Below are 27,568 nucleotides of genomic sequence, written 5' to 3'. Positions count from 1 at the left end.
GTAGGTGGCGCTGTGGAGCAACGTGAACCTGCTCATGTCACATCTATTACACTATTGAATAATAATAATTCCTTGCATTACAATAAGGTCTGACCCAGCTGTGCTCAGCCTCGGACCCGGGAAAAAAAAAATAAACATGTTAAAAGAAGAAAAGCATAGTTGCCATTTCTCGGGGGGTTACTTCAATTTCTTGACTGGTTGTGAAAGGTTTTACTTTGAAAGTATAATTTACAGGAAGTGTCTCCATCCAATGAACTTTGTCACCAGCATAGAAAAAAAGTTTACCAGCTGGTTTCTAAACTTGCCCGTTTTTTGTCAACTGAACACACGGACAAGCACAACTTTAGAAAGTATTTGCACTGATATAAAATAGCAACAAAGAACCGACACAGTACAGACAATAGTTCTTATCAGAGCTGCTACATGAATCAATTTAAATGGTGTTGCAGCCTTGACATCTTCATCTAAAACAACACAAAGAAGAGAGGATAATGACATAATATGGAAGTACATCTCAGACATGTTTAATTTTCTTATAATTAAAATGAATTGCCTGAAGATGTCAGGTGTCAAGTCCCCATAGTGTGTCGACAGATTTAATTCCCCTCAGCAGTGAAATCTACACACACATCTGAAAAAAAAGGGTTTCACTTTGAAAGTTTCACCCAGAAGTCCAGGGGGATGACACACACTACAAGTTTCCAAGAAAAATGTAAACATGAGATGTTTATCAGCCAGATCAGTGACCATTAATGTTCACCACACTGAGGTCATTTGAAAAAAAAAAACCAAAACATTCGCCCACAACCGACCTTTAAAGGGCAAACAGTTAATAGTGAGCACCATCAAGTGACCAAACAGCTCTCAACTGGTCCCAGGTCAGTCATTTGAGACGTCTTAAACTGGCATGCCTATATTTCTTTACAAAGTTCTGAATTTATAGGAAAATCTATGTACAAGCATACTAGCTCAAGGTTTACAAGAAATATTTTTAATGCTGTACACTAAGTTCAGTTAAAAAACAATATCCTCAAATGTCACTACAGTACTGTGCTGTACAGTCTCAGGCCTCGCGAAGTTAAAATAAAATAGAATATAATGTGAAAAAAATATAAACTAAGTGCTTTTATAAACTGATGCAGCTTGAAGGTGGAGCAGTGGTTTACTGCAAAACTTTATGGTGATATTTTAGCCATTTCTAGTAGTAATTGTTTGGTTTTGAGAACATATATACATTTATATCACGTATACTCTGTACCACAATAAAGAAGAACTTTCCAGTCTACGTTTTAAAGGTGATTATGGCTCTGTTTTAGCTGTTTGTGGCCTCTGAACTAAACTGTTTGACACTCCTGCTGTTGAGGAGCCAGTAAGATACTGAAAAAAAAATGTAGGTATGTAGAAGAAAGGGACACACTTAATAAACTTTGCTTTTTAGTCCTGTTTAGACACGAGGAATGTTTGTGTGCATGTGTGGTATGAGAGAGTGTATAAACATGTATGTGGGTGCATCTATACATAAACTGTGTATAGATGTATGAATGTGTGTAAATATATCAAGTTGTCATGATGTACATATGTTTAATATACCATCGTCATCATCATCATGTTTACATATTTATTATGACAATTTCTTTAACAGCATAATCTCCAACATCAGCGTACTTATTGTGTAGATCAGACTCACACACACACACACACACACACACACACACACACACACACACACACACACACACACACACACACACACACACACACACACACACACACACACACACACACACACACACACACACACACACACACACACACACACACACACACACACACACAGTCAGTTAGACGTCACTGAAAAATATTTCTCTGCTCATGTTTAAGTCTGATGGTTTCTAACAGTCTTCATTGTAATTTCTTTTACCAAAAAAAAAGAATCATGAGTTCATTGATTCAAACGAGCTGAAGTAAATGCTGTGATCACCGGAGGCGGCGAGGAACCGGAGGTGGAGGGTCCGTCTGTCTGGGGGAGGGTCTTTGAGGAAGAACTCTCTTGGGGCAGGATATGTAGCGCTCGTTTTTCATCTCTGGCAGCCTACAAGAAACACACAGGTCACTGAGCTGTCTGCACCCAGGAGGAATCACCGCAACCTTCGCTGTTATCCACGTTCTAAATCCACAGTATGATTAGCTCTAGAAAGTAAACACTTTTTCCCACCGTCCACATAAAATACATTTGATTTTCTCCCAATCTATATTTGTATATAGACATGTAATTGTTACGTTTCCCTTTTTTGGCGACTTTCTTCATGATTAATAAATAGATTGAGGGAATATGTTGATAAAACAAGATCGTCATGCGCAACAGTACACAGTAAAATAATATACATTTACATGTCAGCATTCGGCAACAGAAGAAATGAAGCTGCATGTCGCTGCAGCTCACATTGCCTATAAAACAGATGAGTTTTGGAGAGAAGCTTCACAAACTTCCTCATCGCAGTCGGGCCGAACAGTTTCGAACAACTTTGAATCCCAATTTGATCTTATCAATCACTTTCGTTCTTGCTCTAATTTCCCGCTACATTTCTGTGTAGGAGACACTGTATGTGTTTACTGAGTGACAACGTCACTGTCACTCTGGCTTCCTCTGACGGAATCAGCTGTGGATCAGTGGTGGGGAGACGTTTCCTCTTTCTCATTGACTATCTCCCTCATCAGTGCTTTTACACACACACACACACACACACACACACACACACACACACACACACACACACACACACACACACACACACACACACACACACACACACACACACACACACACACACACACACACACACACACACACACACACATATATAATCAGTCGCTATGTTTCTGTAGCATTTCGCATTCCGATGATCGGCCTTACTGTAAGTTACGTGTTACGCTGAAATGCATCTTGTTACATTGTACTGTATGGGAATCGGTAATCTGGGTCCCCCCCCCCCCCCCCCCCCGCCCTTCAGTCTGACCTTTCGGGGATCCGTGGAGGAATTCTGGGCGGAGGTTCGACGGCTGCGGCATCAGAAGGTCGTGAAGGTCGCGGTGGAGTGGGAAGACTTTCTATGGTGTCCTTTCAAAATGAACACATATGTAACAAATACAATCTTTAATGTAGTGATTGTGCAATGTTCAGTCTGAACAACAAGGTGTGAAATATGCACATGTTCACAAAAGTTCACGAATGTGGAAATAATGACTTCTTTAGTGGAGAAGGGTTGAAGTGCATCAAAGTGAAGAAGTGATTAGTCTCTTGTACATTTTGTTGACCTCAGTTAGGCTGGGTCATTTCCATAGAGATGGAGCCTGAGCGTTTTTTTTTTTGTTTTTTTAAAGTCCCACCTTGGGAGCCATTTTCATCAAGTTGCATTCTCCGTCGTGTAAACGGACGCCCAAAATGCAAGCTTTCTGGTTTCACTGTCGGGCAAACACGGCCTAATTTTATCCTGTTACTTCTCCTGGTACATGATCTCTACATGTTTTTTTTGTTTTTAAATGTATCACCACAATAGCTTTTGACGCTTAAGCTAACTGACCGCAGCTCTGATCTCATTGTTGCGTTCGCTACTCTCATTTAATGTTTAATGAAAAGTTAAAGTTAGGATTTTCTTTGTGATTTTATAGTTTAATTTCATCCCTTGACCCTGATTAAACCGTCTGACGTGCAGCACACACACACGATATCTTCCCTGACAGTGGACGCCGTCAAACATTTCCTCTAAATCAGGCCATGTGGAGAGAAAGAGGGCTGCGGCATCGTCACTGTATAACCTGCTTCGCTTTCAGCCACTAGTTCCCCTCGCCGCTGGCGTGACGTGACGTTCGCTGCTCGCCTTTCCTCCGGAGGAACGTCACGCTCCCATAGCTGTTCCTTCTTCGTACGATGAGCTTCACATTAATCGTTTCACTTCTGCCGTGTCTGCATTGCCCTGACGAATACGGGAAGGCGTTTATCTGCTGCTCTTTCCTTTTATGTTGAAGTCTGGGTTGGGAAATAAACAATGTGATTATCAGTCTCACCTGCGGACTTAAATTGAAAGTAACCCATTACTTCTTTAGCACAGTAACCAACTTTGCAGGCGTGGTACTAAAGTACTGGTTCTTTATTATTGTATTTAAGTCGATATTAAGACATCAGTGCTTGTGTATTTTGACTTTTTTTGATAACATTTCTTTTCCTCTCTACGTTTGAACAGTTATCTGTACTTTCTCCTCCTGACTTTTTTCAAACTGGCTCGTTACCTGTTTCAAATTCATTGAAGATGATTGAGAGTTCAAGATGAAGAATGAAGCATAGTGGAATTTTGATAATGGACTCAGATCTATGACACAAGTTGAATCAAGATAAGTAAATAAGTTGTTATTTTCTATCAAAGCTATTTGTTTTTACACAAGTATTTCTATTTCTATTTCTGTGAATAACACTTTGACACTTGTTCCCAGTGCAGCTGGAACCTTGTTAATTGGGTAAAAGGCAGAATATTGAATAGTTTTTAAAAGACTGAATAGTGGTAAGAAGTAGGGAAATGATGAACACTGTTAACCTGAAGACCTGAAACAAGCAGTTCGTTTGGTCCGGAAGTAAATTGTTCATCAAATGTTTCAAATGAAAAACGCTTTGTTTTGGCATTTTAGTTTTATTTAGTATAAACATGGCCTGGCACTGACACGCTGGAGGAAAACATTGTTGTTATTGTCATCTACTTTCAGTGGCCTCGAGCACTGTGGTTGTATAAACCGACACCCAGAACGCAACCAGTTTTACGTTTTCACTTGAAAACATTATGGTGTAAATGTAATTATTTCATTAGTCCTTTAACCTTGTTATAATGATTTTTTTTCTTTTGTTGTAAATTTTGTATTATTCTTTCTGGTTTCCGTCTCACAGTTACAGTGAAGCACTTTTATTTTTTACCAACCTGTGTGAAAATGCTGTATCAATTAAGTGTGAATGGTCGACCTTGTTCCTGATCCGTGAGAAATAATTGTCCGAAAATTATTATTATTTTTTTAAAGAGATTCGCATACACTTTTCTCCTTTCTTCTTCCTCTAAAATAATGTTTAAATGTCAGAGGACTCTTCCTGCACAGCATAATGTTTCCTAACTCTGCATCTAATAGATGTTTTGTTTGATTGTTGAGTCCTTCCCCCAATGCTGTGATGACTGGACAGCTTTGTCTCGTCTCATATGCAAGAACAGCAAACATTGTTATCGACGCCTAAAAAAAAGATCAATTGCATCAGGAACATTGTCCCTCTACTTTAAATTGTTTTTTTTACCAGAAAAATAAAAAGAATCAAACAAAAACATGAAGATCAGTGTCTCTTGCAGGTTGAGATATAAGTAGATCTGAGTGTTTCAGGAAGGTAAGAGTGTCTATGTGACACAGGTAAAAGGTCGCGTTTCAGTTTGGTGTTTAGAGAATAAGCAGAAATAAAGCTGTCATGAGTTGTTCTGGGCTTCATTTCTGATGTAAAAGAAGGTAAGAGCGAGTGAAGATGAATGTTTCCACGTTCCTTGATGATGCAAAAAAGCACCTTTGATTAATTTTGGGCTTTACCTCAAAGTCTGGCTCCGTCCCGCTGCTGTAGCTGAAGGTGCTGTGAGTGCTGAGCCGGTTACTCCCACTACCTGAAGGAAAGGAAGAAGAAGAAGAAAAAAAAAAAAAACAGGCCAGAGAGGCAGGCGAACATGTGACTTCAAGCTTTTCATGGTGTTGAACATTGTGGTGAATTGTGTCGTAAGACTGTTTAACCAAACGTGGATAAAAATATCTTCTGAGGTCTGACAGAGCTTTTACAGTACTGCGGAACGTCGTCAGGAGGTCTGAACGCTCAGTGAGGTGAAACAAAGAGAGATCAGACACCAAAGTAGTGGTCTGACGATCATTCATCGTATCCAGACAACACTTGGATCTTTGAGAAGCATTTCTTTTTGCTGTGACAAAATTCATAGAGAAAACCCAAATGTAATGAAACTGTCCTAAAGTTTGAGTGAACACATGAACTAAAATAAGTTATACATGTACAGTTATATATATTACATATAGAATGTGTTTAACATGATTCTTTTCCCCCCACATGTACTTCTGCAGATGTTAAAGAAGAGCAGGATCTTGGTCTAAATGGAGACACGAGATAAAACATTAACATTTGTCCTCTCGAGGAGAAAACAAAAAAGACGTTAATCTTACATCTTAAATGTATCTGCATCGAGTTTACCAGAGATTAATGTTACAGGAAACAAGCTTATGTCTGAACTATCACTTCCTGACTGAATTTAAACTCTCTTTCATTTCAACATTGATGAAATGATAGTTAACGTTCATCAGTACGTGAAGCAAACTACAATAAGATCATTTTATTGAAATGTTTTCAATGTAGAGTGATGGTGAAAGTTTCTTTAAAATCTGTAAAAAGCAGCATTAAATCTCCATTCTGAGTTTTTCCACACCAACTGTTAACAATCACATCAAATAATGTGAAGAAAGAAAAAATCTCGAGGGCTTGAATTCGACTAAAGATTACTACTTGGTTTGAGGCAAAACACGTGTTAGGATAGTTTGAAAGTGCAATGTGGTTAAAGCTCAAGAGGCTCATCTTCTCACACACACACAAAAAAAAAGCTGCCTAATCAACACCACAAGTCTGTTTTATACCCACAAAAAAAGTCAGAGAAATTGTAGAAAATATCTCGTTTGGCACCACATAGATCTCGAGTCTTTTGACAGACGTTAACCAAACGTTTTCTGACGTGCGAAATGCTTCTAGGAAGAAAAACAATTTCATTGACGCAGACTTTAAAAAAACTCACGCAGCCACGTCCTCCACATAGTGGCTGAAACAGAAGATCGGCGCCGCCATAATGGAAAGGTTTCCATGCAATCGGGCTCCTTTAAGAGCTTGTTATGCATGGAATATTTTTTATTCTTTCAACAAGACTTTCTACAGAAGTTGAGATTTGAGCCGGTTTTCATTGAGGTGGGCGAGTTGGGACTATAAGCAGTCAGTCAAATCTGGTGACCCTGGAGAAGACGCGGCTTCCCAGTATCATATGCTAATGTTTACAGTGGTTCGTGAGTTACTACCGAGTGGCGAATGCTAATGCTAGCTCTTGCTAACTGCAAGGGTAATTGCTCCTTTTTTGTCCATATTGCACTGAATTTAGTCAGTATATCAGTAATCTCGAAGTTTCTATCTCCCTGTGGTAGGGTCAAAGTGAGCATCTACTGCCGGGGGGGGGGGGGGGGGAGTAGGTATTTCCCTGAATTTTCCCTGAATTACATCATGAAGGGAAAATCAATTAATCTTCTGTATGAGCACACACTGGCTAAAAAGTGGAGCAAGTGACAGAAATGACATACTTTCTTCACATCTGGGGCCTCATAAACACCGGCGATGGCGACACAGATGACTGTTATTACTGTTTTTTGTTCTTTAATCTCGATATAACAGATAACCGATTGTCTTTGCATTTGGAGGCAAAGACAATCCCGAAGACATTAGAACTCACTGGAGGTGCTGGACGTGCTACCTGTCTTCCAGTTGCCTCTCTGGATAGACTGAGTGGCCGGAGGAGGCGGAGCCGCCGCCCTGGGCGCCAGCTCATACACCGCACACTCTCCTGTCGCGTCGGAGCTCCAGTACATGTTCCTCTGCAGCGGGGCGCTGATCTCGTAATCTACGAGGGCACAGACCACATGACATACACCTGAGTGTTACTTATCACCCACTGAGCAATCACATCTAGTAAGACAGGGATGGCTATGTAATCAATGTGTTACGCCACTCACACCTACACATAAAAGTTCACATTCTTATGATAGAAATTAATATAAATTATTATACCAAGTTCCTTTCCTTCCTTCTCCCTCTCTTTGTGTCGCCTGGTGATGCTGTCTCTCAATTTCTTCAGATTTTGCTTTAAAAAAAACAAACACAAAGAGTAAACAAGATGTCGGATTGATTATTGGATTGCCAGTAAGCACTTGGCAGATCACAAAACTTGTGTCATTCATCTACCTGCTGATAACGTATAGAGTTTGACCTGCGCTCATGGTCAACCTGCCACTCCTTAAACTCTTGGACAGCCTCATTCACAGTTATTTCCCCGACTTTTACCCTCTCCTGCAGGGATATAAGCTGCTTCTGACCCGGGGTCTTCATTCCAGCGTAGGGGTCGTAGGTCGACGGTGGAGCCTCCGTCACCGGCCGAACTAAAGCGGCAGAAAAAGTCACACACAAAAAAACAAGTTTTAGAAATGCAAACATTGATCAAGACAGCTCATGAAGGTGAGCCACAATGAAACTTCTTCTAATGTCCTACTGCCACTTATACAACGCTATAAAGTCAGTGCCATGCCTCGTGTTTTGCTGCTGCGTCGAGACAAAGTCATGTGAATCGGTCGTCTGTGTTTAATTGTCTTCTCACACCAGTCTGACAAGGCCTTTATTTAACTTGCTGTAAATAACCAGAGTGACGTTGAGAGAACGACTTTTTCTCGCCCATCGCTGCCACAGCACGCTACACATAGTGTAGGTGAGTCGCTTCCGGCCAAGGAGCAGAGTGACAGGAAGCACACGTACCTGTAAACAGTTTGTTTTCTCTCACCCTCAACCCGCCCCAGGAATAGAAAGCAACACTGTCTGGTTTTGCTGTGTCGCACGCCTTCATCCTCGCTCAGCATCGCAGGTTTCACAGCTTTTCAGGGGGATTTTCGTTCAACAAACCCCACTTATAAGAAGTCGCACCGCATTTTTGATTCATAAAACTTTGTTCCTGCATAATCTCACTTATTCAGACACTAAATAAGATTATTCAAAATATTTGTCTTTTTTTTTTATCATAGCAAACAAAATGGTCATTACTGGTTAGCACCCTAATTTGGACCCGTTGTAAAACCTAGAGGTGGTCAGGTAGTGTTTTAAAATAAAATAAAAAACTCAATGAAGATCAAACACACTGTAAATTTGACTGAAACAACAATCTCAAGAGATTGAGCCGATAGATTTTAGATCAGACAAACCTTGACCTGACAACCAAAACAAAGCCAAATCTATAAAAAAAAAAAGAGAGAAATGTTGTCACAAATCAAGAACTGATGTTTACTTTGGTGTTTTGTGTTCTCTAGTATTGTTTGTATATTATCTAGATATTCCACTGTTTCGTGTCATGGTAATGAGTGTATTTGTTCATATTAATCCACCGCAGCATTCGAGAGTCCAAGTCTTTTCACAATATCAGTATTTTTTAGTTAAAAGTATGTCTTGGCTTGTCCAGTTTATTATTTGTAGATTAAAAGTGAGTGGTTCTGTTAGTGTTTGATGTGTTTCGTTACAGTCTGATTATTGTGTTTCAACACTGAAGATCATGTTCATGTGTAGCTGTGCTACTTCTTCTTTATCTGGTTCATGTTAGTTTAAAACCCTGACGTGGTTTAGTCATGTCTTTCTCAATTTCCGTCATATTTTATTTATCGTGTTCCTTGTTTCATGTGTATAGCTGATGCCTCAGTACCTGTATAGTCAGGCTCATGTTTCTTTGCGTCCTGTCTTACTACCCTTGTGTGTTTACCATGCTCCTTATTGTTATCGCCTGTGTCTTGTCTTCCCCAATTCCCACTGTGTATTTACGTAGGTGGCAACCTGAGTCTTGTCTGATGCCAGTTTGTCGTGTCATATTACTATATCTTGCAACACTTCCGAGTTTATTTTAGCCAAACTAAGTCAATTACAGTGTAATTTATCAATGTCAAGTCTGATTTATTAATATATCATCACGTTCCCGGTCTGGTCTGTCGCCTGTTCTTTTGGAAGCGTCTGTTGGTGAACTCTGCCTGACGACGTCTTGCAATCAAGAGGAACAAAGTTTAAATGCAACCGACGACAGACCACAGACCCACAAAGCATCTGTAAAGGTTTAGAACCAACAATTAAAGAAAACATGAGCAGCATGTGTAAATGGAGTTTTACCTGCAGGTAATCCCAGGTCCTTTTGATTGCTGCTCGTCGATGAATCCGAATTTAAAAACACTGCCAAAAAATGAAGTTCATATATATAATGTTCAGTACACATGCAATGGTATAAATTACATGAACAGAATTAATTCTAATATGAAAATGACCTCTGGAGATGTAAGTGGCGGACTTGGCAGGCTCAGGCTCTCGCTCCGGTCTGGGGATGGGGGCTGGTGGACGGTTCAGGATTACAGAGTTATAGGAAGCTTCTGGGTCCACTGTATCGTAGATATCCTCCGGAGACAGGTTGTATGGATCCTCCTCTTCTTCAGTCTCATCCACGTTTTCATGATCATCTTTTTCCTTTTTCTCACTTTGAAGACCCGTGTTGTCCTCGGCGCCATGCGGTTTACCTGGACGCAATGCGCGGGACCAACTCAATCACACGGCGTGAGGTGTTACCAAGAGGGATTGTATTTAGGACGGCGAAAACATTTACCTTGAAAGAACTTCCTCAGCATGGCTTCCTCGGGGTTCTCGTCTACCGCAGTCATCACCTCATCTAAATATAAAATCGGCACCTGCAGCATTAGCGCCGACCCGTTTGGCATCGTTCGTCATTTATTAGGATCGATAAATAGGTTTTAGTCTCACATAGGTCGTCTGCGCATTCAGGATCGATCCCCAGCATCGACTCGTATATATCCTCCGGACCAGCGGAGTACCTCATGATGATATCCTGAGAGGCGTTTGACATGAACTCGTAAACCTCCGCGCCGTCATCTGGGTTGATGGCGTCCTCAAGGTGAGACTTCAGCATGTCTGCTGTCTCCTGCAGAGGTTTAAACACGGGACAAGACCCGACGCTCACAAAAGTTGTCCGGCGAAATCTCGCCAGGGAACATTTGGGAGAGGAAAAAAAAGCCAAAACACTCACGACAAATTCGTCCATGAACTGTCTGAGATCCATGAAGCCACTCTTCTCTGCCAGGCTGTTGGGGTAGTCTCCATGCTTGTTCATCACACTGTAAGCCTGCAGAGCGCCGGGACACCGGAGCAGAGTGGCGGTGAGCTTCTTCAGGCCGTACTTGGCAGCAAAGTGCAGCAAAGTGGGAAGCTCCTCTGTGCGCTGATCTGAAGCACAAAGCAAAGAAGGAAACACGTCTTCGTTCACGTTGGGCAGCCCAGGAATTCACAGATGAGTCAGAACAAAGACTTTACTCACATGTGGACATGTTGTCTTCTTCTAGCTGTTTGATTCCAAACAGCTGAAGACTCGTTGCAGGCATCCTGGATTTCAATGAATCCGTCAGCATGTTGTCCAGAGTCTCGGTGGCATTAGACGTCAAATTGAAGGCCTTTTGAAACAAGACAGGAGTTAAAACAAGACAGGAGTTAAAACAAGGACCATCAAACTAGTGGACAACCCCGACTCACAACACGACACCGTGGCTCACCTGGCAGATGAAGTTAATGGGATCAGAGGCGTTTTCAAGATACCGACTGACTTCTCCCATGTTGGTGGAGTACGTCACAGGCCTCAGGCTGACACGTGACTGGCCGGCGTGCAACGTCAGCGATGCCAATCCAGCAGGCATGTCTGGATAAAAAAAAAAAAACACACTATGATACAAAGTTTAGACGAGTGAAACAGTTCAAGGTCACAGGACCTCATGGAAATACTTGCCAGGTGCAATAACACTTAAGGTGTATTCATTCTCCACGCAGCCCGGAACCCTTATTGTGGATTTTTCAGATGAAAACTCCACTTCTGGTGCTGAGCAATCATCTAATTTGTCTTTGAAGATTATATAAAGTGTCTCTCGGGCCTTTGTTGAAAAGAGAAAATGAAAAGAAAATGCAAATGTTAGTACAGGTTTATAGTGATGATTTATCTAAATTTGAATCGAAACCCTCCTGGACTCGTAGTGACACTCGTCACACGGTGGTTTTAACGTTTCGGTAGTTATTCCAGCCTCACCCCGCACGGGACTCTGTTTGGCTGAACGGTGAGGCAGGTGAGCTGCGTGTCTGGCGTGATTCTTTCGCTCGCGCTCTCTTTATCCCTTAAGACAGTTTGCCGTTGCTTTTCTGACACCACTTCCTCCGTTTCATCAGCGGCGGGATTTTTAGCTGAACAGGCGGCTGAGACGTGTGACCCCGCTGCAGCTGCAGCAGCTTTGCTGCTACGTTTGGCCTTCACTTGTCTGCCTTTGAGAAAAATCAACAGGGAATTGGTTATTTCCACTTAAATACAAACAAATAAATAATAAAAAAAAAAGTTCAGTGCTTATCCCTCACAAACTAACAACATCAGAGATTTCTATTTTTAGCTTCATTCAGAAGACACATTTGGTTTTGGACGCTTCATTTTGAGATTGGAAACTTCTGCGATCACTCCTAACTCATAGTAATCCTAAATGAAACAATGCACAGAGGTTACATCTTCAGAAAAAACCATTGCTCATCTGGATTATCTGAATAAAACACTGTCTCTACAAATGAAGGATTCTTTGGATTTGATATTTAACTCTTGACCAGAAAGTGGTACAGAGGTGGACAAACATTACCAACACGCACTTCCAAAGTAACTGTATATCTGAGTATTATTGCAGGATAATAACAGTATCAGTGTTTTGCGTTGGTCGTTTCATACCGATACAGTTCATACAGGAATTCCCAGCATGACCCAGGAATTTAGATTGCAAATGTGCATTTCAGGCTTGACGTAGCAGAGAGTTACTGCACCACTGATCAATCAAAACTAAGTTTTAAGAGATATCATTTTGAGGATGGAAAGTACGATGCACCTCATAGACTTCACGAGTATTTTACAAAAGCACACTGCATGCTACTCTTTCCACAAGCTTCTAATAGATTGGCTTCCCCAGCAGGAAATAATAATTTCCAACAGATTTTTGAATCCACTCTCGTAAAGGTGACGCCATGACGCACCTGGCTCTAAGAGGGACAGTAAAGTGATACGAATTTCCTAATCGGCATATTTGAAGATTAAGGACAACTCTTTGAGCAACCCAAGGTACTTGTGCTGTGAGTTTAATGTAAAAAAAAAAAAAATCTAATAATTGCTTGTTTTTCCACATAGTTCTTAGTAGCCTGAACTTTTGGTTTGCTTCCTATTCTTCTCACAGTGGTTTGACCCGTTGAGATGCACAAATAGGTAAAAATGAAACGTTGTAAAGCGTTGCATACTGTCAGCGACTGATTCTCGTATGGTGGAAACGTAAACAGCAGGCTCGTCCTCAGCATAGATCTTTCTCCAGCTTGACCAGTCTTTGAAAGTTTCTGTCGAAACGTCGGCCTCTTCCACGCCGCACAGCAGCGCCACCACCCTGTGCGGAGGGCGAAGGAGTTTCTGAAGCGCTCCCTGCAGATCGCAGTCAGTGGCGAGGTCCAGGAAGACCCCTGTGAGCAGCAGCACGATGCACCTGCAGCTTTGGAACGACTCAAAGTCATATCCGTGGGGCTGATCGCCCGGGCTGCTGACCGCATACAGCAAAATGGAACTTTTGAGAAACTTCTGAGACAATAAGATCTGCTGCAGGTATGTTGCCCATTCCTGCGCCTCGGCAGTGTGCAGAATTAACAGCTCGCACTCGGAGGTGGTTTCTGGATTTTCTGAAACACAAAGCATAGTGCGGTGTCATCCACAGGCTCTAAACGTGCATTCGATCCAGTTCAGCCTCTAAATTATCCGAAAAATCGAAGTGGTCTGTTAAACATTGCTGACCCTGCCTCACCACGTGAAATAAATCACAGCCCTGCTCAAAATGACGACGTGAGACTGGAGACGTCATGCGTTGGTTTCCACGTCGCAGCAGAAATGCTCCACAGTGCACCGGCTCTGTGGCCGTGGAATGTCAAGGTGACTGCGAATAATGTCCGATCTGTTTGGAATTTCAGCGCCGAGCCAACAAGGACTTGTGCAAACACGGCACAGTGTCAACAGTGGTCAGAGTAATTTTGTTTGACTCATTACAGTGTTTAATCAGGTCAAGTTCACCTCCGTACACGCTGACTGGGAAAGGACCCCAACACGAGTGTTCACCTTCATCACAGTGCTCACTAATGACGGGCGGTTGAGACACGCCATCTGTTTGGTAATAAACTGATAAACTCCCACTATGTGTGGGAAATCCTAAATTAACAGAGGAATTTACCTATACCGGATGGGTAAACATGCTAGCTTCCTCTTTTTCTAAATTCGAGAAAACTATTCTCTGTGAAAGTTCAAGAAATTTTAATTCGATGAATACCGAGTTGGAAGGAAAAAAAGAGAATGAATCATATTCCCCCTTAAAAAAAATCAATTTGCTTAAACAGAGCCACGCTGTATAAAAAAAAAAAAAAAGTCTATTAAGAGATCTTTATCCACTGAAACTACAACCAAAAAGCAAGCAAACAATACAAGGACGTCGGATGTGTCACATTTACCTGATGAAGAACTTGAGACAGGCCCCTCCATGATTATAAATCCTCCAGGTTGCACCAGATCACCCAACCACAGGCATCGTTTGACCCCCAAACTTTCCTCCTGGCGGTGTCGAGTGTCGCAGAGGCTTCTTCACTCGTCAGCTGAGACGATACGAGCTCTGACCAGCTACAGCCCTTCGCTGCCGTATTAATAGCAACACTCAGTTTCCTGATTTTGGTGACTCTGCCCCACTTCCTGAAACAGTTGAAGAAGTGAGAGAACGCAACACAGAGGTGTCAGCGTGTGCAGCTCCTGTTCTTCACGGGCTGTGTGCAGGGGGCTGCTCGGTCGAGACGGCGGTGCAGGAACGACCTCGCCTTGAAGTTTGAGCCCTGCAGGCGCAGACGATTGAGAAAAGATTAACACGGGCCCTCTGGACTTTTCTATAAAAAAAAATAGCACGCACGTACGCACGCACACTTGTACACACAAGAACAAATATTCACCTGTCCTGTTCTTCCTTTTTTTTGACTTCCTTAACAAGGTGCAGTGGGTCTGGAGAGTTCTGTAGTCTGACTGATACTGAAAGAGTGGGACTGAAATAAATCTACTGATCAACAATCAGTAATAGAACAGCCAAGACACTGTTTCATTGTGCTCATGTCAAAGTTCAGCTTAAATTTATATATCTGTTCATTTAAAGGCGTATCGACTGACTCCATCCATCTTCTGGACCTCTTTGTTCATCTTCGGGGAACAGTGTCATCAAAGGAAATCCCAGCAAAGAGACACTCGGTTGTTCACAGGGCAAACTGTCATGATTGGCAGCATATTGTATCATTTCTGAAAACACCGAGCAAACCTTGTGATACAATGAATCATGTTCTTCGCACAGTAACAGCTACAGTCAGTTCAATAACGGATGAATAAATGAATGACTCGAGAAAGCCACGTGCACAATGCAACTCTTACTCACTAATGTGAAGTTCCACATTGCGTCCAGGAATTTCTCCTCCCACAGGGTGAACCAGGCAGCAGAGCACTGATGCGACCACTGGAGGGCAGGAGACACTCACACCAGTCAGCACTCTGGAAACGACGTCACACAAGGTGCACGGATGCAGGTACTAAATAGATGAGAAAATGTATTTATTATTCCATCACATATAATGGGACTGAGGTGCTCTAGAGTGTCCTAAACAGACTTTTCTCCTCAGCTGTTCAGAAATGATTGAGGAAGATTAAGGACACATCAACATGGAAATAGTACTTTAGTTAGTTAAACTCCAAGGATGAATACAAATATTACACTACTGCATTCAAATAGAACACTGGGTACGTTTATGAGTATTTCTTTTTATGAAATGTAATCTTACTGATACCTAAACATATTTTTTTTCTTATATATTGTGCCTAAAATATTTCATGCAGACAGATTGAATTTAATTTAATACGATAATTAAAAAGTATAAAGAAACTGACGAGTATTTTTCTTTTCCCTACAGATTTTAACAAATCTATTTTCCACCTGTAACAGAGTACCTGCAGATGAAGCAGTGGAGTACAAACTTCAAGTAGCTTTTCTATCTCTCGATCGGTAGTTTGGGGTAAAAGTTTTGAGTGAATTTGCTTGGAGTGAAGCAGTCAAGTTTGGGGAAGTCACACAGGGATGAACTTTGGGAATTACATGAAAAAAAAGGATATTCTCCAGTGTTTTGACACAAAATAATATTTCAGTCCTACATCTGCACTGCCTCCGTCTCCATGTTTGACCGGCCAATGTCCTGTGTGGAACCTGCTTCACCTTCAGCCAGCTGACTGAGGGAACGGGTCGATACCAGGCCGATAGACAGCATTGGTCATTTACTTTCACGGAGGCGAACATAAATGTGTTTCGTTCATGGACGGAAGTCAGAAGGTCACAACACAGACTTGAACCTTTCCTCGACTGGGGCAACACTTCAATCTCACTCTCCTCACTCGTTTTATCCACAGGTTTAAATTACGCTCGTTGAGATGTCTCTGGTAGCGTTAAATCAACATGAGCTACATCACTCTGAAGGGGGAGAAACACATATGATACCTCGTGAACCAAAAAAAAACAAAAAACCCAACAACCCCAAGACGTTTTGCTGACAAGGAGGGAAAGTTCCAGCGATCCTCCTTCTGCCCTCCGTCTGACACGACCCACGAGCCCAATTATCTTTTCTCCAGGGTCACCTGTGTGTCCTGCACCGTCTGAACCAACTGGAAGGTGACGCGAACGCCCACTAAAAACCAATGAGTGATGATGATCACTGGATGAGAACTGATGGTCCCACTGTCGTCGATTAAAAAAACACACACACACACACAAAAAACACTACACCGTGAAATCTCAAGTGAGACTAACCTCACCAAACTTCCAGAAGCTTGTCAAATCCCAGCCAACAAGCTGTGCTTGTGGGTTCCCAGGTTAAAGCTTCACCGTGGCGTACAGTTTGTTTTGGCACGTGGAAATGCGCTGCCCCCAGTTTTGAGTTTCTTTAATTGCAGTCATACAAAATCGCACGAGGAGAGTCCTTTCACATGTCCAACTGTGAGTCGCAGCCATAAAAATCAATTTACTCAGCTTTGCCTGCCTCCAATAACGCAATTACTTCTGCTCCTGCTCTGACCTCCTTCCTACGGAGGCAGACCCCAGCAAAAGTTCACCCCCTGACATCAGAAGCCGCTTGTGAGGAGCAGGGTGATCCATGACCCGTCTTTAAGTACAATTTCCTGTAGAAAAAGAATCTCCTAATTTCTTCTAAATCTGCCATTAGCTACCACAAGCATGACCGGCCTGTTACCTTTTGTTTGGGCTCCCTTGAAACCACTATCTATTAGGTGGCTCAAATCAAATCCCTGCAGCCTGAGTTTAATAAAAGAATATTTGTGCTCCTATATTTTAACCTTGTTATCCAATATCCTGTCTGTTTTTTTGGAGGCGGGTGTGTTTTTATTTTTTTTTTCGCGCGCAGAGCGACTCTGCTGGAGACTCACATCACAGCAGCGACCTGACGTCCTGCTAAAGTTCAGAGCGGCGGCTCTCTGATACTTCTTGCTTGTATTCGCACCGGATTAGTCAACGTTACATGGAGAGGGGTTCGCAGCGGCCCGAGCCAACCATTACAAACCTTAATGTGAGGCTCAATATAAGCTTGCCTGATTATGTTTGGCTTCTTTTACTACAACATTTTCTTTTTTCTTTTTGTATGCGTAAACATTTAATCCTGGGAAGAAATTATAGTTTGACAACTTTCCTGAGTAAAGTCATTGTTACTCAAAGTCTTAACAAATCTAATTGTATCAACATTTATATCAGATGCAAGCCAGTGAAAAAAATAAATCAGTGAATCACTGATTTTGACTGGAGGATCATTTTAATCACATTTGAACCTGATAACAATTATAACTACTGAGTATTTCCTGTATTATTCAATCTATCATTCACGGGTGAGAAATATCAATTACATGAATGCCATTTTGAGGATGTTGTGTCAGAAATGTACAGTTAATTTGATATCATAATTTGTAGAAATATGTTTATTAGATGAGCCTAGTCACAATTGTGTCTCACAACCGACTAATATAGTCTAAAAACACAAGTAACAAAAAGCACAAAGTGGGATTTTTCAAACGAAATGCTATATTAGATGTCATAGAGGTCTTTTGCTGAAAATACGGCTCTCTTCAAGTAGAGATGCCATTTAATTTCTATGTTTTGTCCTCATAGAGGAGCACATAACAGAAAACATGGGAAATCTCCGATCGGAGGTTTCAGGCACCGAACAGAGTGAGGCAGTCGGCCGCGACAGATGGAGGGCAGAGCAACTGTACGTCCAATATCGCCGACTCCGCGGTCACCTTACCATCTCGCTTACTGTACTTCCCCATCCGGGGGGAAAGCTCTCACCTGGAATCCGCACCGCCTGCGGAGGCTGCTTGAGAGGACTTCGGGAGTGGAGGAAGCTAAGAAACAAAGCACAAGCCGAGGACACGGAGTGCAATCTTGAAATGGAAAACTGAAATGGGGAAAGGGTCTCGCTGGCTGAAATGTTATTTGGATGACGGCCTGCATAAGAAAGGATCTGTGTTTGGTTTCTCATTGAGAGTCACCGGCAGGGCTCATTGTGATAAGAAAATAAGTCTAATGTTACCTGATCTGGTATAATGTGGACCAATTACCACTCCATTGCACTTCATTACAGGACTGTAATAGGGCCGGGGGTCAGTGCTTGAGATGGAGTGGCAGAAGAAAATTGAGTCGTCATTGATAATATGATAAAAAGTGACAGCGAGAGGCCCCTCCGACAAATTATTGAAATTTACAGTTGATAGGGAAACACTATAACCTCATTTGGTAAGCAGCTGGCAAGCACTTGTACAAAGCAGGTACTCCCAACACAATGAGAGTCTTATGGAGAGAGAGAAATCCAAAACTATCACGGAATAGTTTTAGTCTCCTGCACATGGGCTCAGTTTTTACAAATATACCCGCAGACAAGCTATTCAGGTGGACAGTGCTTTTCTCTCTTTACAGGTCCACTTTGGGGAATTTGTGTGCTGCAAAAAAAAAGAAGAAAGAAAACAAAGAGTATTCAGCTGAAATAAAAAAATGCTCCTGAGTAAACAAATGGAGGCTGTGTAACATTATTTTCATTCTTGGTGGAACAGAGAAGCACAGAGGTGAACAAAATGAAAAAAAAAAAAAAAAAAAAAAAAAAAAATCTCAGTTTCTGCAAACCTCTGTGCTCTTGGAAAAGGTATGGAAACCATTTGTTTGCCTCTGTTAAAGTCTCTCCATTTGAGGCCCCCTTGAATAAATAAATCAAATAAACTGGCGTCAGACATACATTTTCAATCCATCAAGGTAAATCAGATTCTGTTTACCTGAATGGGAACTATTCTAAAATGTTATTAAAAACTTAAATGGAGTTTAGGTGTGGAATAACTAGGCGGAGGAAATGATGAGCAAACAGCGGGATAAGATTCCAATTACTATTAAACAAGCATTGCATTGACTGGTAAAGAGGAAAATAGCGTTGACATTTTCCACAGCCGGCGCTCCCACCTGACAGGCTTTGTCGCCGGAGAGCACGGCAAATTCAATTCATGGGCTTTTAGACACGAGGCGCTGAAAGCTTTCCTCCTGAAATCGAACTTAAAGGCCTCTTTTCAATTACTGCACCTGTGGTCAACACCCCCTTGTTTGTGGCTCATAAATAGAAACATTCACAAGTGGAGCGACTGAGAAGGGAAACATGGCGAAGGACCACGAAAAAACAGAAGCATGATGGAGGCCCTGTGAGCGCCGGCGTCCTCCGGCAGCCACGACGCCATCCCCGACATTAAAAATTCAACAAGGCCACAAAGTCATTACCTTGTACTGCAGGAAATATCATTTGCCAAGCGTTTAGAAGACCAGTTAAGTTTATCTCACATATCTAAATAGGCAATATATTGAATGCATGCTTCATTGATCAAAAGTGTTGTGGGACGACGTATCGAGCCGCCATCTTTAACTACTATTTAAAGATCGTTTTGCTTTCATCTGCAGCCCCCACTCAGCCGGAATCACTTCGACACGATAAGACAGTCAATTTGGATGTCAACTCTGGCTACAGTAATCACACTGGCCACTAGATAAGTGTGACTTTATTTATTTATATTGAGCCCCGTGCGTGTCTAGTTGGAGATAATAGTTTCATTTTCCAGAGAAAGTTTGCCAGCTACCCTCATTGTGGCGCAAATGTGACAGATTTCCGCTTCATTAGGATTCATCGGGCTGACAAAGATGGACTCATAAGATGAATCAACAATAGCAAAAGCAATATGCGGCAGTCCATGAATCTCTTTACTTTCCTTGTCGCGACTTAAATACGTTCCTTACAACCGGAGATTTGCAGATCGGGGAGGCGACAGCAGGGGAATAAAGATGAACACTGACTCTGCTGAAAGTAAAGTTACTCAGTGTGTGTCACAAAAAGATAGTGTTTTCACTTTTTTCATTATTTTTAACTGATTATTCTGAGGTTTCAAAAAGACGCCCTATTAGCCTAAAGTGTTTTCTTTTAAACACGGAAAGAGCAGTTTCAGGTTTTTTTTGGGGGGGGGGGGGGTAAAATTAAGGGGTCATCGGGAAGACAAATCATTTTAATGTAGATATATAATTTATATACAGATAAATCTGCCTTTACAGAAAACGTTTCAGAAGAATTATATCTACTAATGTTGGATGTTGGATGTTGCTGGATTCACAGAGTGACTGTGTGAAAATACAGATTATTCAGAATTCATTCAAAGCAGCTGAAAGGGTGAAATAATGCAGGCTATAGACTCAATGTGATTGTATTAAGTGTTGCTCATGTTTAGGAACGTTTCCATTGAAAGTGACTTATTATAAAAGGCGTTGCAGTGGTGTAGCGGTTCGCTCCCTTGCCTCCGAGTGAGAAATCCCCCAGTTTGATTCCCTACGAGTGGCCTTTCTCTGGAGTTTGCATGTTCTCCCTGTGCGCGGGTGTGTTCTCTTGCTTTCATGCATTTAATGATCTAAATTGTCCTCAGATGTGAATTGATGCGACTCTCTCTCTCTCTCTCGCTGGATGGAGTGATTGATTTGATCAACCTGTAAGAGGCTGTTTAATGGAGACACCGTTTTCGCCTGTTGCACTGACGTATGACTTCCACGCTGCAGGAACTGCAACTTTTTCCATTTTGGAAGTGTTTATCACCAAAAACGAGTTTCGCGGTGTAATTAACAATCAATCAAACGTTGTTATCTGTCATGCACATCGGTCCGACTGAAGGAGCTTCACAGACGAGTGACAAAGTGATGACGAGGACGATCAGATCAATCTTTGACAAACAGCTTTCCAAATAAAGGCGGAGGAACAGCGGCTGTTTGCAATGAAAGCATTTCTCACATGAGCTGACTGTATTTTCCTACTGTGCCTTTAGATTAATGGAGCCATCAGACATGCTTCTTTTCTTTGTTTTTTTGGAGGATTTGATGATACCTCGCTGGTCCCTGAGAAACCATTAGTGACTCCTATTGTTCTGCATGTATCCGGGACGTTGTCTGGTTCGTGAAAATAATACAAGGAGGCAGAAAAAAAGTTGCTGCCGTTTGGTTGCATACTTACTGTACATCAGCAGAGGAAGCGGTATTGTTAAAGGATTAAGGAATATTAGGATCATTTGATGGTATTGCAACTTTAGCTGTGGGCAGCGGAGGGTGACAGTAGTGACGAGACAGGCGGGGATGTCGGGCAGCAAAGGTCACGAGACGTGAATGAGCAGGGCCACGGGGGCCGCTCCCACCCGGGCGTTAATTAGATGCGGATTCGACGATGACACTGGAGTTCAAATAGGTTCTTTTACAAGTTACCCCAGCAGCCGGGGTAAAGCAGCGCTGGCCTGTGTCCTTTCACAAACGGTCCTTCACAGTTCCACTGAAAAGAAATTTCTCTGGGCTTTTCAGAAATACCACCAAACCTGTTCCTACTGGGACGACTATGAAGGCTTTCTGGGAGTCACCTGAGGGGCTCATAAAGTGATTTATAAGGAGGAACTGTAAAAAATGGGCCTCTAAGAAGGTTTAATTTTTTTATATCCAATGTCCACAGTCACAAAAAAAATATTGTATTCCAGAGCTTGTTACTCCTAGTGTAACGCAAGAATGGTGTACTTCTTCGATCGGCCACAAGAGGTCAGAGTTTTACTACAAATACTCTGAAATCGTTGAGCTTCAACTCCAGAGCTGCTGCATGCCAGACATGCACCATTCATCGTTATCATGAAGGCCACTGCCTGAAAGATGTCTGGTGAAATAAGTTTGCCTAAAACATCATTACAAATCCAATTAATAATGTCATTAAACTAGATGAAAAAAGTGACAACACTGTAAGGCTGGAAACTCTTTGAAATTCCTGAATGCCGGTGCCGAACCAGGTGGCAGTGTAATTTGTAAGTGATTGTAAGACGGAGATGTTATCGAGGAGGGGTGCTGCTACGGGCTTTAATGTTTACTGGGAGCCGCACCGTTACCGTCAGACTGATTGGAACGGGAAAGGTGTGCGTTTAAAACACATTTAAGCTTCGGAGTGTGGCTGAATTGTGCTTATTAGCATCGGTAATACTCTGTCATTCATTTCAACTCTGACATAAAGAGCACATTCAACATTTGAATAATACAGGACGCTGCAAATGGAGCCCGTCATGATTGTTCTTCCTGAAATCGTGTTGCTCTAAATACAACACAAAGTCATGCACGCCTTGTAAAGACCAGCCAAGAAGAAACTACCTGGAATTTACTGGTAATATTTGTCTTTTTTTAATTTTTGTTATTACTTTAAATTTTAAGTTAATTGGGACATTTTTATGAGACAAAAAATATATTTTTTTATTGGTTTAAATTGTGAAACACATTTTCATAAAAAAAAAATATATATATAGAAATTATGCACTTGTCAAACATGCAAACCGAATTTAAAGTAACCTTTTCTTTGTGTTATTGGACTTTCGTGTGGCAATAACGTCCCGAAAAGAGTCTGATAATGATGAGTTAAAGCCTTCTGTTGGTTGGTTTTTCTTCAACTACGGGGCAAAAACAAGTGTTGAAGGTAGGATAAGAGAAAGAAAACCAAAGATTTTAAATTATCAAAGAGAAAAAGGAAGCAAATGTGAAGTTAGTCAGAGACTGTGACAAAACACTGCTTGCACTATCAGGAACACTTGCCAGAATGGAAACGTGATCTTATGGGGCCAACATGGGGGCAAAAAATGTATTCATGATGGGCAAAGAAACCAACTTCTACCTGTAAAACAGTACTTGTAAGATAATTGGAAGTGCAGCTTTGAATTCTGAACTAAAAGCAGAAATGCACAGTGTCACTTTTAATGCTGTACGTTCCATCTCCTGCCCATATTTATTCTATTTTCTTGGTTTTGATTTGATTTGATTACCTCCCACACCGTATTGAGAATATCTAGCCTTTAACTGCACGTTTGTAATTTTTAATAGTCTTACGTTATATCTAGATTAGATATTATTTAGTGTTCTTAATCCAGCTTGTTATCAATGCACCGTCAGGGGGCAGCTATTTCTATTTCCACAATGCCCCCATGTATAATGACAACCAAGCTATTCTATCCTTGTTTTCTTCAATTGTGAAAAGATTAAAACTGTATATGAATCACTTGGCTTTTTCCTATACTAACTGACCTATCAATGTTTAAAAAAGAATAATAATAATAATAATAATAATTTTCGACCTCCAAGAGCCACATCATGAATACCCACAGGACAGTATTAACGCCATGTATTCCATTAAAAACTAATCTTCTGTCTGGTGTGGATTTGAGGAGAAACGTAGCTGACACACCGTTCCCATTTTCTCCTCCGTCATTGACGACATTGACACTGAGAGGATTACGGGGGTAAATCAATAAACACCGCTGCTTCCCGAATGAGCGCGAGTCTCGGAGAACTGATACCTTCACACCAGGTTAGACCTATTTACCTGCGACACCCACCCACCCACCCACCGACCGCGGCCCCGTCCTCTGTGGTGAAGGTCGGATGGCACCACAGTTGACAATTAAAGACACTTCACCGCTCTGCAGCGCAAATCCACGTTCGTGTGGATCAATCATGGGCAGGAAAAGAGGATTTTTCTTTTCCTTCATTCATAATCTTTCGATCTATATATAGTCGGAGGTCTTCATATCTTCTTGGAACTTGAGCAACTTCCTGTTTCCAAATTCAGTTGGAAAGTAGATGTGTAACTTTCAGCAAATGGCGCTGGGACAAGAAGAGGCAAGACTGCCGACCAGACAGACGAGCGTTCCACTCTCCAGCTCTTAACAAGCATAGTAATACATCAGTCAAAAGCAATAATTTTACTATTAATGAAATTCCAATTTGCCTTCAGTGCATTTCACGTTGACATTTTCCACATTGCAACAGTGCTTTGATAAAGTTTTTAAAATGCAAAAACGCATCTAAGAGGCTAAAGACCAGCCCGGGTGTCAGCGTGCCTGGCAGAGGACTATGGTACTTAATTTTTATCGCCGTGTGCCCGGGGCATTTGAAGCCTGAATGTTAACATTGGCTCCATTTTCATTATCATCATATGATTATGGATTTTACTGCATTTAGCTGATAATACAACTCGGAGCTCACCTTAAAAGAAGTTGCTGGAAGGTTTCATTTCTGCCCAAATGAAATTTTCATTTGACAAACAAGTATAATTAGGCTGCACTTCTTGTTCAGTGTCAGTCTGTTTTCTGATTGAACTTAGACCAATTTGCTGCCACTAAATGAGTTTGAATAATTTCCATCCTGAATGTCTCGGGGACATTAGCTTTAGGAGTGCTAAGTGGCAGCATGCTTTTTGAAGTTGCTGATTATTTGATGCCACCCCTGTCTACCTATAGGTTTTTCAGCTTACTTCAAAGTTAACAAGGAAAGAAGAAGAAGAAGAAAAAAAAAAAAAGAAAAAGAAAAAAGCTCCACATCGCCTACCTCGGAGTACAATGAGAATTTGAAAGTGTTTTTGGCCAGGTCTGGGAGGCAAACGGAAAATTACTTTAATAAGTGTGTAATACACTTCGTTAGCTTCAATGCTCTTTGCTTCTTCACTTTATTTCTTTCATGTGGCCACTTTTATTGTACGGAATGAGCAGATTTGTTTCTGTTGAAACTGTACACCTAATAACTAATACTGCCCTATCGGTTTCATTAAACCCACTAATTCTAAATTAATACATTATGAATTAGGAGAAGCACTGCAGCTGGCTCTCACGCAACCTTTCTCTTATTGATAGTAGATGTAATGTTCAATAATAACAGTGGGGAAGAGGTAAAGCTGAAGAAAGAGGCAGGTATTTATCGCAACGATCTTAAACGGTTCAGGAAATGAACTTGTTGCAGATTAACTGAAACAGCCACAAAAGCAGAAACAGCAGCCTGCTGAGGATGGCAGAGAAAAGTGGGGTTATTTGTGTATTTTTCTCTAATGGATTTGGAAGATGACCTAAAATCTGAGTAACAGCTATTTCAGTAGGGGTAATCCAGTCACCCTATAAAAAAAAAAAAAAAAGAACGAGAGAGAGATATAGAGAGGGAAACGCCAACATGCAGAGGAATAAAGCGAGTGAGGGCAAAAGAAAGAGAGGATCACAAATAAAGCTCAGTGCGGGATTGATGAGAGGGAATGGGGATTTTGACAATGTGATTAAGTAATGGTTTCAAAATATGAAAGTAAGGGTAAAAAGGGGAATAATTTAGTGAGCATAAGAGCGCTGCGTGTCAGTAAAAGGGTGGAATTACATTTCATTACCATAAATAAGGAAAACCAAACTGTAGCGTAGTTATGAGGAGTTCACGAATTACAGCGAAAAAAAGGCTCAATGCAGTCTGAAACCTTTCTTGGAGACGGTGTTGTTTATATAATTGAAGGTTCAAGCCAGTCGTCGGGGTAAATGGAGGAGGCAACACAGAAAAAGGCCCATTAAATGCACGCTCGTGTATCAGGGCTGCGAGAATCACACATCAGCTCGCCTTTGTTTTCGCTACGTCCCACAACGCTGCGGAGAAAGTCCGAGTTCGCGACCAGCCGTCCGTCCACATTCCCGACGTGGCAGTGAGCTACACGGGGAGCAGTGGTGGTTTACGGCGCTCGGCTAACTCGACAAAGAGCCCGGAGACCACAACAAAGTGAAGATAATGCTGTGGAATTGACAGAATTACCGCAAATCCAAAAAAAGAACTGCGGAACATCTGTGATTTATTTTCATTTTTTCTTTCTTTTCCAAAGCAAAGAGTCAACCCCAAGCTTGACTTGTGCAGCGACACACTTTGTCAGTTCGTGGCGTCGAAGCTCAAAGAAAAATCATCAAATCTTCAGTTAGTCATCGCGCGAACAACAACGCCAGAGAGAAACCTTTCAATGAAACTCACTGTTCTATCGTCACTACATTCATGTATCTTTGGCGAGGTTGACAATAAAACCAAACGTATGGCTTAAAGTCATTTTTGATGCCTTTTTGGGGGGGTTTTGAGTGTATTTTTTGATTTTTGACAACTGTCTCAGTTTCCATGGTTAATTCCTATACCATGAACCAATAAGCAAACATTTCAGTCAAAATCAGTATGTTTTATGAAGCACTGCTCACAAAAAAAGATCAGCAGACACTCATAACAAAAAAGTCAATATAATCTAATTGATGACTAAAAATAATTCTTATGGCAATTTCTAAACCGTTTCGAAACCATTTCTAAATATCTCGGAGTCAAGACAGAGTAGAATTTCAACTGACGTGGTGATATTTTACGCATGAATCGACTTCTACTCTAATTCTGTGCCAGAAATTGTTGACTATTACATCTGCCATGAAGATTACCAAAAGCCAGAAGACAAGCTGCTGCTGCTGCTTCCTACCTGCTTCTGAGATGTTGACGCTTTGCAACAGATTTTAGAAGGAAATCTTTTTCTTTTAGGGGGGGGGGGGACTCGGTGCGTCTCAGCATGACAAAACACAAACTACCGAGTGCTCTTTGTCACACGGGGGCTCGTCACCGGGACCCCCTGAAACAGTGACAGCGAGACACGCCGTGAATCTTATTCTGTAAGCATTTATTAAACAGGTTGATACATTGAAGAGCAGTGAAGCCGCCACATTACTTATTAATCTGAAGCGATGCTCTGAAGCTACAATTCAGCAGCAGATCTTCGCTCAGTGCTGAACTTCCTCTGTTTCCAACAGGAAGATGTTTCAACGATAAGTGTGACTATGGAGAGGATTACACTGTTTGCCTGCAATTGCTCAGACCTATCTCCACATTCTAAACCGTTGTTTGGGTTTTACTCCATCCCTATCATGGATACTTAAAACACTCAGCTTCAAAAAGGTATGTTTTTATTAACATTAGTTGTTTTTTTTGCAACATTTCTGAACTCACGATTTCTTCTGAAAAGTAGAGAAATGCTACTTTTTTCTCAAAAATCCTCCTTTCTTTTGACGAATCATCTCACACTTTGAATGATATATTTGGGCAAGAAGTTTCCTTATTGAATGATAAAGTAGCACTCCTTTAGCACACA

General features: G+C 41.5%; 1 protein-coding gene across 1 annotated transcript; it reads right to left on the bottom strand.

Annotated features, from left to right (window-relative positions):
• Positions 1-1,977: 1,977 nt before the first annotated feature.
• pik3ap1 (phosphoinositide-3-kinase adaptor protein 1) lies at positions 1,978-19,802 on the bottom strand (the record flags this gene model as incomplete). Its single annotated transcript, XM_080507381.1, has 19 exons — positions 1,978-2,092; positions 3,018-3,118; positions 5,608-5,678; positions 7,560-7,727; positions 7,895-7,967; positions 8,069-8,262; positions 10,019-10,078; positions 10,171-10,416; positions 10,503-10,565; positions 10,658-10,835; positions 10,941-11,137; positions 11,229-11,361; positions 11,461-11,603; positions 11,691-11,832; positions 11,985-12,214; positions 13,217-13,642; positions 14,762-14,830; positions 18,376-18,431; positions 19,747-19,802. The coding sequence occupies 19 exons, from the start codon at positions 19,800-19,802 to the stop codon at positions 1,978-1,980; spliced, it is 2,721 nt and encodes a 906-aa protein (XP_080363507.1).
• Between the last annotated feature and the right edge of the window lie 7,766 nt (positions 19,803-27,568).

This window comes from Blennius ocellaris (assembly GCF_963422515.1).
Source record: "Blennius ocellaris genome assembly, chromosome: 13".
Lineage (NCBI taxonomy): Eukaryota > Metazoa > Chordata > Actinopteri > Blenniiformes > Blenniidae > Blennius > Blennius ocellaris.
This window is presented reverse-complemented; position numbering and strand designations above follow the sequence as displayed.